Below are 17,328 nucleotides of genomic sequence, written 5' to 3'. Positions count from 1 at the left end.
ACATATTTAACCTAAATATAGTAAAATTTTTATTTTTATACATATTAATATCAATATAGTAAATTTTTATTTTTATCTAATACTATATTTTTTAAAATATTATGTTTTTCATAATGTTAATTAGTTCATTAAAATAGATAGATTAAATAATATTATTTTTTAAAATAAAAAAATTAATTAATTAATTCTTTTAAAGTAGATAAGTTAAATGGTAGTTTGATTAATATTGTTCAAATAAAAATTTTTTATTGAGGGATTGGATAATTTAATGAAAATAAATTATATTAATAAAATAATAATTTTTTTTTTAAAATATAAAAATTAAATAATTAATTTTATTAAAATATGTAGCGCACTTTTTTTGAAATGAAAAAAAAAAAAAGAAAAATATAAAAGGAAATTTATTTACCTACGCGGAATCAAGCCACGGTTTTTTACTCAGCCCGTCGTCGTAGCAATAACACAGTCGTCGGGCCTCCCAATCTAAAGCAGCGAGCTTTTGCTTTCTTCTCATTCTCTATCTAACGCCATGTCTCAGGTACTCATTCATCTCATCCTCTAATTTATTGGTTTTATCCTTTTTTTTTCTTGCGTGTAAAACCCTTGAAGATTCTATGATTTTTCTTACATGTTTCATTATTTCAGAAATTAAGATCGATAAAACAAAAATTACCACAGCCTTTTTTGTTCCGTTTTTACTTAATCTTGTGATATATCGGATGCAAATGAAGCTAGATCTTTAAAGTTTATGAATTCGTGTAGTCAATTGCGTAATGGATTCTGTAGTAGTTGGTGAATTGCTGTATTTTCTTTTTTTGTGCTCAGGTCGATAACAGAAATTCCTCCGCAGCCAAGCGGGCTAGAACTGACGGTATGTTCTTTGCTTCTGTTAGACGCGGGTTTTTCCTCTATTTGAAATAGAATTATGAGCTGATGTCCCTAAAGGTAATTTAGAATTTGGGATTTCAATTTGGGTCTGAGGTTTTAATTAGTGGGGTTTTGGATGGGGGATTTATGGGACGGAAGAGGAGTAGCCTGGCCACTGGACCAAACAAAGAACAAATAATTATTGGCTACAATGCTGGGATTTGATCATGTTTAGTCCTTTTTTTCTTTTTTAATGATTTGTAGGTAGTCGCAGGGAAGATGATTGGACATGTCCAAGTTGTGGCAATGTCAATTTTTCATTTAGGACAACTTGCAATATGCGTAATTGCACCCAGCCCAGGCCAGCTGATCATAACTCGGTAAGTTACGTTTGGAATTATTTATTTATTTATTTATTTTTTAATAGAGATAATTTGCATGATATTATCTAGAATTATGGAGTTTGTCTCTACAGCTCATTGTTAGGATACAGACTATATTTTTGTTTTCCTGTCCTTTCTTTTACAGTTATTTGGATTTCAATTTAAGATTGGATGGGTAAAATTCTAATGCATCCATCAATATTTACTTGCTATCTAAATTGAAACTATGTTCAATTGTAGCATACTAGCATGCAATTTTAAGAACCAAACAAGAAAGTTGTGACATAATTTCTGTAGCAAGCATCTGGTGTCAACTCATCTGGTTGCATTTGAGTGCAGGGATAGGTTGTTGCAGCAGGATTAGTCCATACTTATTTATTTGAATGGCATCTTTCTTTAGATTCCCATTGTTTCTATTGTTGTGTTGTACTATTTCTTTACTAGCCTGTCATTCTCACGTATGATTGACTAATCATTATGAAGAATACATTCCTGAACTCCATGCCCTTTGTTGTTGTTGATACACTCATTTATTTATTTTTTTGGCTTATTTTATCTTTTTTTTCCCTAAAAAAAATATAACCTTAATTGTTATTTTCTAAATTGTACATTTGTTTTCCCTATTCCAGAAATCTGCTGCCAAGCCAATGCAAGCCCCACAGAGTTACTCATCTTCAGCTCCTTATGTAGGTTCTGGTGCACCTTCTTCAATGTATATGGGTGTGCCACCATATGGATCATCCCTTTTCAATGGATCTTCTTTTGCTCCATATGATGTTGCATTTCCTGGGGGTTCAGCTTATCATTATAATTACAGCAGCCGCCTTTCTGCTGGCAGCCCGTACAGGCCACTGCATATGTCTGGACCGCCTCCTTTTTCTGGTGGATCTATGATGGGGAATGGTAAAACCTTGTTTCACCAACTTATTTTTCACATATTTAACTTTTCACTGTTGGACAACAACAATTTAAAAAAAGAAAAGCATGGATACAGTACAGAACTGGCCCTTTAGGGTTCCATTGGTTGGGTAATGACTTTTGCTGTTTTCTGTCAGGTGGGATGTATGGTATGCCACCCTTGATGGACCGGTATGGGTTGGGTATGCCAATGGGCCCTGCTGCAATGGTATGTATATGTTACTTTTTCCACCATTGAAGTTTGGAATTTACATTACAAAAGATGGGATTTAATATTTTGACATGATACTTAAACTTTTATCTGTGGTTAAACTTTTATCTGTGGTGAATTATGGAATTTGTGTGTATCAATGGTGATTAGTTGATAAGCATGTTAAAATTTTTTTGGACAGCATTGACTTCTCAGTATCATTGAGTCTGTATTTTTTAGTGCTGTGCACCTTGCCATCTATTTTCTGAAATGCAAAATCACAAAACAACATGCATAGACACTTCTAAAATTTTTCAGTCATTTTAAACATGATGTTGAGTTTAGAGATTCACTTTCTTTTTGACCAGGGGCCTAGGCCAGGCTTCTTTCCAGATGATAAATCTCTGAAAAAGGGTGCAGGTTCGTCATTTCAGTGTGTGGATGAGCAACTACTTTGGGAACCTCTCTGTGCTCTAACTTTGATTTTTCTTCATATCATGTGCATGTAGATGCAACGCGGGATAACGACTGGACATGTCCAAAATGTGGGAATGTCAACTTCTCTTTTAGAACTGTTTGTAACATGAGGAAGTGCAATACACCAAAGCCGGGATCCCAGGTTTGTTCTGCTTTTATACTTCAATATATTAGAATGAATTTATAGGAATTGTGTTTGTTCATGTTGTTCCTTTGTCATATAATTACCTTTTGTTGCTAACATTCTATTGTTTGGGAATTGAGATTAGAAATTTATTTTGGTCGTTAGATCTTTGTTGGTTTAGCTTGTTATTTTGTTTAGTAATGGTAATTTGTTTGATTTCTCATTTCTGACAATACCCTCTTGCAATTGCAGCCTGCAAAGTCAGAGAAAAATTCCAGTAAGTCTTCCTAAATTCCTGAAGATGGTGAACTTATTAGTTTGAATTTGATACTTATGTGTTGCTTTTCAGGACAAAAAATGCCTGAGGGAAGCTGGAAGTGTGAGAAATGTAACAACATAAATTATCCATTCAGGACCAAGTGCAATAGACAGAATTGTGGAGCTGAGAAACCCGCTCAATCAAAGAAGTCCCCTTCACCAGTGGCAGATGAGAATGATCAGGTTTGTTACGTGATTCATCTTGTTTGTATTTCTGTTTGTTGCTTGATACTGTTGTCTTTATCAATTACATGTGTATTCACAAACTCAATGAGCATTAGTAAGATGTTTCTAATAAGGCAAACTCTTCCTCCTTATTTCTCTCTCTTACCCTTACTCTCAGTCCCATCTCTGTTATTCTGTAGATATATGTACCTTGTTAATTGTCGATTATATTTCCACTATGCAACAATTGATTTGCAATTGTCTACTGTTCCAGTGAGTTCTAGGACATGTTTGAGGTTTGAGAAGGTCCAGAGTTGTCGTCCAGCATTGCTCAATATGGGTGTCTGAAAGTCAGTTGTGTCATCCTCATGTTGCAGCGGTTGTCAAGTTACTCTACCTTCTCATGATGTCTGTCAAGTTGTATTACTTGTGATAATATTTTTGGTCTTTATGGATCCTTTTATGCACTATGTGTCTGCCAGATTGATCTGGCAAACATTCTACAGGTTGGTTCTGGTTTCCTATTAGTTAGGCTTTTGTAATTTTTGTCATCAACTCATCTGTTTTAGTGGGTATGCTACCATGAACTTAGAATACTGCAGGCAGCATGTTTCATGTTCATTTGGGTTGTTGTCTCTATGCCATTCAGTATCACTGTTTCAGTAGATGCTTCTGTTGGAAGCGAATGGGATACCAAGTTCAAAACTTAATTATGTCTCCACTAGCAAATAAGTCCGATAGTTGTGTAGTTTGAATCAATGCAGCAACCATTTCCCCCTGTATAGTTGCCTGTAATATGGTCATGTGACTCGTAAAAATTAGGTGGTCTAGACTTTTTAAAAAGTTTTCATTACCCACTCGTATAGTTTCTGGAAGCTTTGATAGTGTGGCTATCATGTGCTTGTCTTAGTTAACTAACTGTAATTGTTGGCTATTGCTTTAAGGTTCATGGATTTAATATTTGTAATTGTACCTTTGCAAGCGCTGATTTCCTCACCTGTTAGTGTTAGCCTGTTTCAGCGTTCATCGTTTGTTGCTTAGTGACAAGTCTGTTCTCAATTTGGTCCATATTCAGTCCAAGATGATTTCAGCTTGCAATTCGATTGTGTGAGGATCCACCTATCCTCATGTTTTCCTATTAATGTTCATTTTGAGTGGAAAACTATCACCTCAACCAGGAGTTTAGAAGACTAGTAGGATTTTGGATTTTGAAAATTTTGAATATGAATTTGAATCTCAATATGGACCAAGTGGTGGTTCTCTATGGAACAAATCTGTTGTTTTAATATCATTCGAGTACCTGAGATTTTAGTAAATTCAAATTTAGCTTAAACTAAAGCATCATTTATAGGACTGAGTGATTCCAGCAGGCAGTATCTTGGTGCTGTTGAATTACACTTGAGCTTTGGATGGCTGGTGCCTTTCCAGCCTGGTATGCTTCAAGTCACAAGTGTGGTTTGTATTTGAAGCTGGGTTAAAAAGAGTAAAATTTCCAATCCATCTTCCCGGTAATGAATGCTATGCGCAGCATGGTTGAGGTGAAAAGATAGTACACCCAATTTGTTGTGGGCGAAGCGATGAGATTTGGCATGTTCCTTTTTAGTTGTGGGTGTGCTCTGGACTGTATTTTTCTCTGCTCGGTGCTCAAGTAGCCAATCCATTTTTTTGTGTGACAATAGATTTTTCTATGCTCCTGGTCCATGCATAATGTGGGAACAAATAGAAGGACCACTAACTATTAGTAGGAGAAGAGTTGGAATGGAAAGGAAGCAATGGTGCTATTTCAGAATCATGCATTTGATTACGTGGAAGTATTTGAGTGATTTTCTTTATAATATCTGATTTTGGGATTAAAAATCGAGTAGGGAGGGTTTTATATTAAGGTTTATTTTGTTCATGGTTGGGATTAATTTTTTTAACAACATTTTGAAAATATAAATTTTTAATATTATTATTTTTTTAATTGAAAATGTAAAAGAGAAATGGCATAGTCAAAGCGAGCGACAGCCACCTGTTAACGATTGAGACTTGGGGATGTGGTATGCCGACTTGTACGATTTTATAAGTAATTTATAATTTTTGGTAATAGATATTTTTTCGGCAAATATAAATTAGAAAAATATATTCGTGATGTACAATTTTTTTACAAATTGCCATATTTGATTTAATTTAGTTCAATTTCATATCCTCAGTTTATCTCCAATCTTTAAATACTTATTTCAAATTCCCATATTTATTTCCTTACTATCTAATGAAAATCGAAGGCATGCAAGCTATTTAATATTTCATTCTCTATTAAACGTCATCAATCACACAATTTGGTCCAAAAACTCGAATAGTCGTAGCTAATGATTAATAATAAAAAAAGTTTCAATGAATTGTTGCCGAGTTTTCAAGAACTAATCGATTTTTAAATGTTGTCGATCAAGTTGATTAATTATGATTATTGAACTAATAATTCAGTAGTCAAATGTCTGCCTCGTAAAATAGAAATTTCCAAAGTATAAAAGAAAAAAAAAAAGGTTAATGGTTGGAATCAAACGTCTATGTAAACGCCCTTAATTTGAAAATGACTTTTGAGAATTAAATTTTGAAATCACTAATTGTTCTAATGGGAATGTGTTGAATATGGTAAGAAAATCTGGTATGGAGCCTCTAAACTCCTATATATACATAGAGGAGAGGAATCATTACCTATCCATCTATAAATGGCTACCTCATTTTATACACAATATCTCTCTTTTTCCCATCTCTTCCTCACTTGCATAATTTTTCTTTACGAGTATAAGGTGGGCATAGACCTGCTGGATGCAAGAAATAAAGGTGAATCAAGGGTTGTGCCTGGTTCCTTGTATGCCACAAGCAGGGTCCAATCTATCAAGGGTTGTGCCTGGTTCCCTGTATGCCACAAGCACGATCCAATCACCTCTGGATTGGCTCTTGCCGGTGGCATGCACGGAGCCAAGCATACCCACCTTCTATCTCTCTCTATATATAAATACAAGTAATAGTAGATGAGGGTACATACTTGCATTTGTGTATAATTCTTTATGTTTACTTGCTTGATTCTTTAATTTCTTTATTGTCTTTATGAGTTATTAGTGTCTTTCTCTTTCCATTCTCTTTAAAAAAAAAATTTCATATTAGAATTTTTTTAAAAATGAGTGTATAAATAAGCTAATAACACACTCGATATTTTTATATTGTATTTTTCACATTCACACAAATGTATTAATATTCCATCACATTTATTTTAGGGTCAAAGTTATTTACGTGAATGTAGAAACTAATGGAATTACATCTAAAAGCTTCAAAATAAGCTAGAGATCAGAGAATGCTATAGATTCCATGTTTATCTTGATCTTTTTACATTTAGGAATTCATATCACTTATTACAATTTAGTTATTTATCAATTAATTTGTAGTATTCAATTGTCAACTCTCTAATGTAGGGGTTAGAATTTACATAAATATTATTTCAAGAATCCAACAGTGCTATTAAAGTTGGTAAAAATGAAAATTTTTATTCTTTATTAATTATAATTTGACTTCGATAAAGGATATATTTCAAAATTTTTATTTATTCTGAATGTATCAGATTAATATATAAAAATCATATCTTTAAAATCAACTAAATAAAAGACTTAAATAGAAAAGGTTTGATTAACAATATCTTAACAGTAAATATTAAAAAAATATATATATATTTCAAGAAAGAAATCATGACCCTCAAGTCAAAATCCCTAAATTTAGAAAGAAAATAAAATAATAAGAGAAAAAAAAAATCTTCCTAGATATGGATGCCTTTTAAGATAGTAATCATATCATTTTTTTAAAAAAAAACTCATTTTAAATCTTAAATTTTAAAAATCTAAACCTTAAACCTTAGGTTTTAAATTCTAAAATTCTAAACTTTAAATTGTAAATTCTAAATTCTAAATCATAAATTTTAAACCTTAAATTTAAAACCCTAAATCTAAATAGTTAAATATAAACCTAAATTAAAAAAAAAAGTTACAGAAAATAGAGTTGGAATATATATAGTTAGATAGTTAGATCATTTAGCATTTTCCTTTATTTTTATCAATAGATTAAGATATTGATTTATTTTGTGTTGTCTTAAATTGTATGTTAAATTGTAAGCGATCAGCTTAATGAAAATGTATCTTCTATATTTATTTGATTTAATATAAAATAAAATTACTTTATTATAAAAAATAAAATAATTTAACATAATTTTACAACTCATCTCATTAAATTTTTATAAAATATTTTTTAAATAATTAATTATAAAAAATTATTATGTTAGAGAAAAAATAGTTGTTATAAAAACTATATTAATTATTTTATTTTAACGCAATTTCTTGTAATGAATGGATAACTTCTTTCTATAATTTTTTTAATAAAATTTGTCACATATAATATATTTATTAGAATTTTTTAAAAAATATATTTTTTTAAAACTTTACTTTTAATAAATTTTTATAATTAATTATTTAAAAAATATATAAATATAAATACAAAAAACCACATGAGAAAAATGGTAAAATTTTACTGAATCATCTTATAATGGAATAATTTTACTTTATAATAAAATCAAGTAATTATGGAGTAAAAATAATATGTAAAATAAGTTAAAGAATAATTACCAAATTATTTAATTAAAAGTTAAAGGTCCTCTTGAGATCGGTCAATAAGATACCGTTGTCATCACAAAATAATAAGAAAAGGGTTGCTCTCACTGTATTGCCTTTTTTCCAAAAAAAATATACTTTCATTCATGATTAGAAACTACAACACAGTCCTCATAAATTAACGAGAGGAGCTGAGATTGAGGGTTAACGGTCCATCCCATTACATTAGTACCCAATCTCACATTGTTTGCTAACCAATTTGCTGAACGAGGAATATGACTGACACGAATTTGAGGATAAGACTACAGGAAAGTCTTGATATCATGAATGAGAGCCTCTAGTTCCCAAGGGATAGGAGCTAGAGGAGATAACACCAATTGGCAAAGCTGTAAGGAATCAGTCTCAATTTGGCATGCAAAAAAAGATCTATTGATGGCAAACAAAATAGTTGCTTTCAAAGCTTAACCTCGCTGAGAGAGGAGAAAGACTGATAAACGAAGCTGCACAGCCATCAACAACTATACCTGCTGAATTTCTTACTACAACACCATAACCAGCAGCTGAAGAAACATAATCAAAAGAGGCATCAACATTAATTTTAACACTTCCCAAAACAGGGGGAATCAAACCTTTGTGATTTTGGCTAATATGAGCCTGAGCAAAAAGAGGGGAGAAATGGATTGGAGAGTTCAGCACTTGCAATTTCATATAACCCTTGCGAGCCTTCCTAATGACAGTTATAGGATGCGGCTGCTTACATTCAAACACCAATTCGTTCCTTGGTTTCTAGATATGCCAGCATATAAAACTAGCAATTCTAATTTCAACAAAATCTGAAGATCCAATTTGTATAAGATTATGGACCCAATGCGTTATAGAAATTAAGCCTTCTTCCCTAGGGTAGAAGCCCAAAGAGGAACCAAACCAAACAGCTTTAGCATAGGGGCAAAAAAATAGCAAATGCTCTACAAACTCTTTTGCATCTAAACAGATCGGGCAAACAAGAGAAAAAGCACACTTCCGCTTGAATAAGTTGAGATTAGTAGCAAGGGAATTTGAACAAGCTCTCCAGAGGAAATTTTGAAGCTTTGGGGGATATGCAACTTTCAGATTTTCTTCCAAATGACTTTGGGAGCAACTTCCGATGAGGAAGGTCTCTTTTGTTTATTACCTGAATGCTGAACTCTTTTAAGAATGAAGTATACGGATTTAACAGTGGGAACTCCATACCTAGAGTGATGCCAAATAAGAACATGATCTCCATGATTTTCTGCTAATGGAATCTTAAGAATTTATCAACATTCATCTGGAGCAAAGGAAGCACATTACAAATGTTGGTCCCATTTTTTTGTTGCTTGGTTGATAAGGTCTGCAATGTATATGATAGGACTATCTGCTGGTTTATGGCTACGGACACAAAAATTAGGCATCGTAGGGATCCATGGTTCAGTCCAAACATTCAAAAAAGAGGCCCCTGATATATTCCATCGCAGTCCCAACCGAAGAGCTTCCCTTCCGTCAAAAGGACTTCTCCAACACCATGATGCCGAATGGGACATCCCAGCATCCAAAAAGCTAGAGAAAGGAAAATAAACACCCTTGAGCAGTCTAACACAAAATGCTTCTGGATTTTTGATCGCTCTCTAAGCTTTGCTTAGTTAACAAGGCAGAGTTGAAAAGATTTAAGTCCTTGAAACCAATACCCCCCTCGCTCCTGCACCAAGTCAGTTTCTCCCAACTCATCCAATCAATATTTTACTTGTCAAAAGAGTGCCTCCACCAGAATTTTGAAATAAGCTAATGAAACTCATTTATAAGACCTTTGGGCAGTTTAAAAGCTGACATGATGTATGAAGGAATTGCTTGAATAACAGCTTTAACCATAATCTCTTTGCCAGCTTGAGATAACAATTTGCTCTTCCAACCCTGCATCTTTCTCAATATTCTCTGTTTGAGGAAAGATAAAGCCTGGCTCTTGGATCTTCCCCATACAATTAGCATGTAACAACCCAATTTTTCTAATAAATATTTTTATTATTATTTTTCTTTTATTGGGCTAATAATGTATTTATATTTTATTCATGAATTTAAATTAATATTTTTATAATGGTAATTTCTGTTAAATGGGTATTATTTTTATATGTATTATTATTTTTATCATTATCATTATTATTATATTTATTTTTATCATTGTTATTTATTTATATGACTAGTTTTAAACATTCATATTAAATGTTTAATAAAATATTATTTTATATTATTAACAATTGATTTAGTGGTTATTAAATTCATTATTATTATTATTATTATTATTATTATTAACAATTTAAATGTATTAAAGGAAGATTAGGGACCTATGTGAACAAACAAGAAAAGTTTAGGGATTTCAATAAAATTAAAAGTTAAAAAAAAAGCAGAGTTTTAAAAAAAAAAAATTGCAAGCAGCCCCCCCTCCCGTCTCTCTCTCTCTTCCTCCCGTCTCTCCGTTCACTGCGTCTCCGGCTGACCTAGTAGCGAGCGACAGTCGGCTAAGGTCCAGTGAGCTTCCAGCGGTCCCCAGCGGCACCGGCAACCCCCATGGACAACGAACGGCAGCGAAAGAAGGCCTTAATGCGCACAGCAGCTGCGTCCTTTCAGGCGAGATTCTGGCGATTTTCGGTGGCATTCCTGCCAGTAGAGGGTGATGTTCGACTCCTGGGACCACGGGCTTCCCATCCCTACCGGCGCTGCTCCGTTCCATGAAGGTTTCCGGCGAGTTTTGAAGAGAGAGAAAGAGGAGAGAAAATTAGGTAGTGGGCTTTCCGGCAAGTTTTCGGTTGATCCGACGGTTGGATCAGAAATCCGAGGCCACCGATAGACTCAGGACGGCAAAATCTTTGAGATAGGACCAGTTTCACTCCGATCGGACACCGTTTGAAAAAAGCGATAATCGGACGGTCCATATTGCCTGGTGAGATTTTCGAACTTTTTCGATTCCCAAAATTTAAAAATAATTTTATGATAATTATTAATAAAATTTGGACTTAATTTAAGTGCAATCGGATTTGAGGATAGATCATCGGCGCCGGAACCACATTTTTAGCCAGATCTGGCTGTCCGTGTCACACCTTACCCCTCTGTAAGGCATAACATGATCCCGTAGAATACTTAATGAACTACCGAACTTCACCTACCGATAACTCATTAAGTACCCTACAATGGATTTTAAAACGATTTTCTTACATTTTGGAAGTAGTGAGCATTTTAGTGAGAATTAAAAATTATTTATTCAAGCTTAAATACTAGTAAAAATTTTGTCCATTTTAAATTTTGCCGCAATTTTTATAAAAATTTTGACAGAGTTCCCTCTGTATTTTGAGAAACCAGTTCTTCAAAGACCTGTAAAAAGCACTTCCAAAAATATTTCACAACTCTCAACCTCCAATAAATCACAATTCAACTCTAATCAATTCATTTCAAAACAGTTCCACAATCCAAATCAAATTTATCAACTCAGAATAGTTAATAATTCCATTCACAAAGCATAAAGTAGGAATTTCATATGTGCAAATATTAAATTTACAGAAGAAAGTCCAAAATAATATAATTATAATTTATTTACAACTGCTCAACTTACATTGATATAAATAACATTTCTATATTTACATCAAGATTATCTACAAGGGTATAAAATAATACCCGTACAAAATGATCAGAGTAGTCCTCGATTTAACAGCAGCTCACTCTGCTGCTTTCTCCTTGCTCTTATCTGCGACAGCAAAATAAGCCATCGCTGAGTATAAAAATACTCAGTGGTGCACAATAAAAATTTAAAATGCCATAAATAAATCATTCGTGCCAAACATACTTTAAATATTTCTCAATCACATTTCACAAATAGCCAAGTTCATAATAACACCATTTTGTCAAATAATCTATTAAACACAGTTTAGTCAAACAATTTCATAAACACAGTGTTGCCAAGTCATACACAACTTAAGCCATGACACAAAATTTCCGATCAATGCCGTGTTGTACACCACGACAAAGCAATCTCAACCCCATTAATCGAAATCAATGAGGGAGGTGGCTAGCTAGCTAATGAGTACTCATTCGATCTACAACCTCAACTGGCAAGCCAGAGAGGGAGGAAAATAAACGATCTCAACCCCATAAATGGAGGAGGAATAATAAGTAACTGTCATGCTAAGTGTGAATCAAAAATCCATTTCAAACATTTCATTCAAATATTGCATACAAAAATCAAATCAATTTCCAAAGTTACAATTTGGTCACAAGGTGGCAACACAAAAGTTCATAAATTCATAATGCGTACTAAATCAATTTTTCAAGGATAAAATGCTTAAATAGGGTTTATTGTGCACAAACCTCAAGCGAGTCGTCCTTAGCCTCGACTCGGTTCATCGGGTTCCTTCCCGATATTCTTTTCAACTGAAACACACAATTTTACAATGTTTCAGTACTAGAACTTAACATAAATCCAAAATAAATTTAGTTTTACAATTACCTAGCTCTAACGTGCTAAATTCGATGGTCTTTAAATTTTGTGTTTCGGGTTACTAGTCATTGCACTATTCAAGTCAAATAGTTGACTTTCTAAGGCTTAATAGGTATGGAAATTCCAACTTCACCCTGTAGGGGTGGGGCGTGAGGCGAAATATCATCCATTAGAATTATATAAAATGCACCAGGTAATGCCCAGGAAAGATGGTGGAGTCACAATGGTCTCACTTAAGTACCACCTCCTTAGACAGCATTTCCTAGACATGCACTTCATACAATCCTAATAGAATCAAACCACTGGTAAGTACCGTCTTCCCATAACACTACCACGGTACTAAGGATTTATGCCACAAAGGCATAGATAGACAGAGTCGCCACGGGTAATAACGGGACATATTCGATGTTTCTTAGGGTCATGGATGGCAACTTACTCCTTGCGAGTTTCCACAACCGTTACCATAGCCCAATGTCTAGGTTCGGGATAGTGGGTACGTAAGGGGAAGGTGTTAGGCACCCCTTACGCCTGGTCTAACCTCGTTAATTCGAGTGCCAGTCCTCTACTAATGTTTCTAGAAGTCTTGTTTATTATTCATTTATTAAACTTTATCCTAAAAATGCAATTCTAATCCTACACACGCAAGTAATTCACAAAAGGATTGTTGTTTACACACAATTTTCATGCACAAGTAATTCCTATCTATGGGGTTGCTAATTATTTAAATGATATTTACCAGATGACTAAAATTAATTTATTATTGAGAATTTAATTCACAAACAAATTCAATTTCAAATAACCCTACGTTTCTATTTAACATAATTAATTAATTTTCACCAAGTTATCCTAAGAATAATTAAACTAAGTTAATTATGTACATGTGTAATTTATTCTAATATCACATAAGGCCCAAACAATCACAACCTAATAAAGATTTCTAACATGCAAATTTATTTTACAATTACCAAGTATTAAATTAAATTTATTTACATGCCAATGTTAGTTTAATTTATAAACAAGATTAATTTTATTTACAAAATATTTATTTAAATTAATTACATGCAAAAGTCAGTTAAATTAAAAATAAAGTTAATTTTAATTTACCAAATAAAAGTTCTATTATTACTACAATTTCATGCCAATGGTTATTCGAGAAGTTTAGAGCTACTTACCTGTTGGTAAATGCAGTTGTCATTGGGGCAAGATACCCTTAAAAAAGGGTCTTCTCTTCTAGTATGGCAATGATATCCACAGCTTACTCGTTTAGCTCCATATAAGCTCCACGCAAATGCCCTCTTTGGTACTTACCTTAGGGCTACTTACCAATTTTGTTTGTAATAAAAAAATAAAGAAACTAAAGAAAATAAAAGAAATAAAGAAAATATTAATAACAATTTACATTGGATTCTAACTCTGGTCTCCTAAAGGGTTAAGACTCCTAATTAGTTACAACTATCTAATAGTCTAAGTCTTCTAACATGATCCAAACACTTCATAACACTTCTTGAATTAAAAGAACACAGAAAAATAGATCAAATATCAATTAAAACCTAAGAAAATACAAGAACATGCATAAATATATAATTTCTAAATTCTGGCAGATTAACGGTAGCAAGAAATCCGATTTTTTAAAAATAGTTGCACATGTCTAAAAATCATAAAAAAAATTACAGAAGATAGCCTACATATCATACAAGATCATAAAATTTATAAATCAAATAAAACCCTAGCCGAATGGTCTACATAAATCGTAACTTTTCTAAGTGACAGAATCGTACTACTTTTTTGTAAAATTCATAACTCATTAACCACAACAGATATGAATGCAAAGCCAATTGAAAAAGATTCATAAGATTCTAAAGTTAATTTTAGACACTAGATTTGTACAAAATTATTAAGCAACAAGGGAGATATGGGCTCCACAAATCAGATATCCTGCAAATCAGATTTTACAGGAACCCTAACTTCAAACAGCCATAACTTACAAAATATTAAAGCTTTTTTAGTGATTCTTAAGCCTAAAATTAATGAAATTTTGTGTAGAATATGAATATAATTTTTACAAATTTTTTACAGATTCAGAAAATAAAGAAAAATAATAAAAATACGAGAGACAGAAACTAAACATGTGCAGAGTTGTGTATCCCCTCAAATTAAACATGATTACATGATCAATATGAACATATAAAATAAATTAAAGACAAAGAGCATAGAATTAAAATATTGTGTGGCATAGATCTTGAAAAGAAAACAATAAAAATTGACCTTCTAGAAATCTTGTATGAAAATCTTCTTGAAGAAAAGAAAAAATAAGGAAGAACTCAAAGAGTCTTGAATATCTCTAAATTTCTTATAGCTCTGAATTTTCTCTTCCTCTTTCCTCCCATCATCCTTTTTTCCCTTCTCTAGTAGGGTATTTATAGGGTTTTGGGAGAGAGGTGTGATAGGGTTTGGAGTCTTAGGATGATAAAGTTTAGATGACTTAAACAACTACAATTACAGAATTAGAATAAGACTGGGATATGGGTGAGGTGTTTCAACCAATAGGAAGACAGAAAAAAATGGAAGGCACCAATAGGGAATGAGGAAGAGGTGTGGTAGGATTTGGAGTCTTAGGGTGATAAAGTTTAGATGACTTAAACAACTGCGATTGCAGAATTCGAATAAGACTGGGATATGGGTGAGGTGTTTCAACCAATAGGAAGACAGGAAAAAATGGAAGGCACCAATAGGGAGTGAGGAAGAGAGTGGGGTTAAGGAGGAGAGAGATATTTTGTTATTTTAATTTTTAGAAAATAATTAAATGGGTCCCATTTAAAATTCCTAACTAGGCTTTCTTAGGCCCATAGAGCCCAATTAAACTTAATTAGATCCATTTAAGAACTACCCATATTAAATTTAAACAAAATAAAATTTTATTTAAATTTAATTAAATTAATTTTCCCAAAATTTTATTATTATTTTTATTTTTTTCAAGATCATGCCACGGAATTAATAATTCAGCTCCATGCCTCCAATTACATCTTACAGTCATATAATTTTTCATCATCGGGTTTCCCACGGCCTCAATGCACATGCTCATCAAAAAATAAGGGTCTACAGTTTGCCCCCCACTTTGGCGAAAGTTGAAATCAATACGAAAGCATTGCTCAAGTTTCGTCAAAGTGAAACTCAAATTTCTAATAACTATGAAACATTGGCTATGAGGATCAAGTATATCTTGCTCGGTCGACATACTCTATGTTATGAGACTAGCTACGGTCTCATAATAGTAATAATTGTGTCATGTGAAAAACGAGTGTATCTTGCTCTGTCGATACACTCTGCGTCATGAAACTAGCTACGGTCTCATAACAGTGATAACTGTGTCATGTGAAAATTGAGTGCATCTTGCTCTGTCGGTACACTCTGTGTTATGAGACTAGCTACGGTCTCATAACAGTGATAACTTTGTAATGTGAAAATCGAATGCATCTTACTCTGTCGATACACTCTGCATCATGAGACTAGCTACGGTCTCATGATAATGGAAACTCTGTGTTTTGAAATATTGTGGATTCGTATTTAGGATCGCAGTCCTAAACTACCTACGTATCTCCCTCGCTATCCTGAGGAAGAATCAGACCCACTCGTAGTTCGACACTTGAAACTGTGGTGATGCATGTTCTTCTACGCCTTACACACCTACAGGTGACATGTTGATGCATGTTCTTCTACGCCTTACACAACTATGCCATGTGCCCTAAACAACGTTTAAGGACTTACCAAAAAACATCTATAATTAAATTTTGTGGGTTCGTATTTAGGACCACGATCCTAAACTACCTCGTATCCCCTCACTATCCCGAGGAAGAATCGGACCCCTCGTAGTTCGACACTTGAAAGCGTGGTGATGCATGTTCATATACGCCTTACACACCCACATGTGACATGTTGATGCATGTTCTTCTATGCCTTACACAACTATGTCATGCGCCCTAAACAACGTCTAAGGACTTACCAAAAAATATCTAATTCATGATTTGAAAAAAAATTAGGATGACTGGGTCTCAAAATTCTCTATGATTTTTATGCTTCCTGTATGCTACTTCCTATCATGGGCATGCTGATTTTGCTAGAGATTCTAAAAAAAACTTAATCCTCTGGGGGACCTCTTTTTGCAAAAACTTTCTTATAACCTCAAATTTTTTTTTGAGAAAAATTATTCACCAAAAAAGACTTCCTTAAGGTCACAATATAATTTCTCTCTGATTTTTCTTTTTCTTCTCTCTCCCCATGATTTCTGCCTTGACTCATTTCTCTTCCATGAACTTCATTCTCTGTGCCCTAAGTTTTGCCTGAAATGCCCTTTTGGGTTTTCATCTCAGCGGGCTTGCTCTAACTTTTGCCTACCTTTCAGGTTTTCCACTTAGCGAGCTCTTTTTTTTTCTTTTCTTTTTCTTGTTCTTTTTCTCTTTTTTTGAAATTAGACAATCACCAAGATATTCATATCAAGCACCTATTCTATCATGCTCACAAGACAATAGGTTAAATCAAAACAATGCAGTTCAATTACTTAATCTTTTGATATATCCCTCAAGACACAAAACATTCACAATCATAATTCAATAAAACCTATTCCTGGTTAATGCAATAAAAACTTCTTTATTTATTCAGGTACACCATTACTCCCTCTTACATTTAGTTTTGCTAAATTTATAACCTTCCAAAGTTAGAAATAAGCTTTATAACTTTGCCAATGGCCTTTTCAGGTT

At 33.2% G+C, this 17,328-nt stretch overlaps 1 protein-coding gene across 4 annotated transcripts; it reads left to right on the top strand.

Moving 5' to 3' along the window:
- Positions 1–391: 391 nt before the first annotated feature.
- Positions 392–5,580, top strand: LOC110638151 (ranBP2-type zinc finger protein At1g67325). 4 transcript variants are annotated; one of them, XM_058149590.1, is made up of 10 exons: positions 392–538; positions 826–871; positions 1,132–1,247; positions 1,880–2,153; positions 2,306–2,376; positions 2,727–2,778; positions 2,868–2,977; positions 3,212–3,236; positions 3,309–3,460; positions 4,813–5,580. In XM_058149590.1, exons 1-10 carry the CDS (start codon positions 530–532, stop codon positions 4,831–4,833), a joined length of 876 nt encoding a protein of 291 aa, XP_058005573.1. In that variant the 5' UTR covers positions 392–529; the 3' UTR covers positions 4,834–5,580. The 4 variants fall into 4 exon arrangements, with proteins under 4 accessions (XP_058005573.1, XP_021644294.1, XP_058005574.1 ...); XM_021788602.2 differs by having other exon boundaries at positions 4,810–5,580; XM_058149591.1 differs by having other exon boundaries at positions 4,794–5,580.
- The last annotated feature ends 11,748 nt before the right edge of the window (positions 5,581–17,328 follow it).

Source organism: Hevea brasiliensis, chromosome 7 (assembly GCF_030052815.1).
Source record: "Hevea brasiliensis isolate MT/VB/25A 57/8 chromosome 7, ASM3005281v1, whole genome shotgun sequence".
In the NCBI taxonomy this organism is placed as follows: Eukaryota; Viridiplantae; Streptophyta; class Magnoliopsida; order Malpighiales; family Euphorbiaceae; genus Hevea; species Hevea brasiliensis.
Note: the sequence above shows the minus strand (reverse complement) of the source record. Positions and strands in the feature narration are given on the sequence as shown.

Coding starts and splice junctions, on each gene's coding strand:
- LOC110638151 (XM_021788602.2), top strand. Junction 872..1,131: donor CAAGCGGGCTAGAACTGACG/GTATGTTCTTTG, acceptor AATGATTTGTAG/GTAGTCGCAGGGAAGATGAT. Junction 2,779..2,867: donor ATCTCTGAAAAAGGGTGCAG/GTTCGTCATTTC, acceptor ATGTGCATGTAG/ATGCAACGCGGGATAACGAC.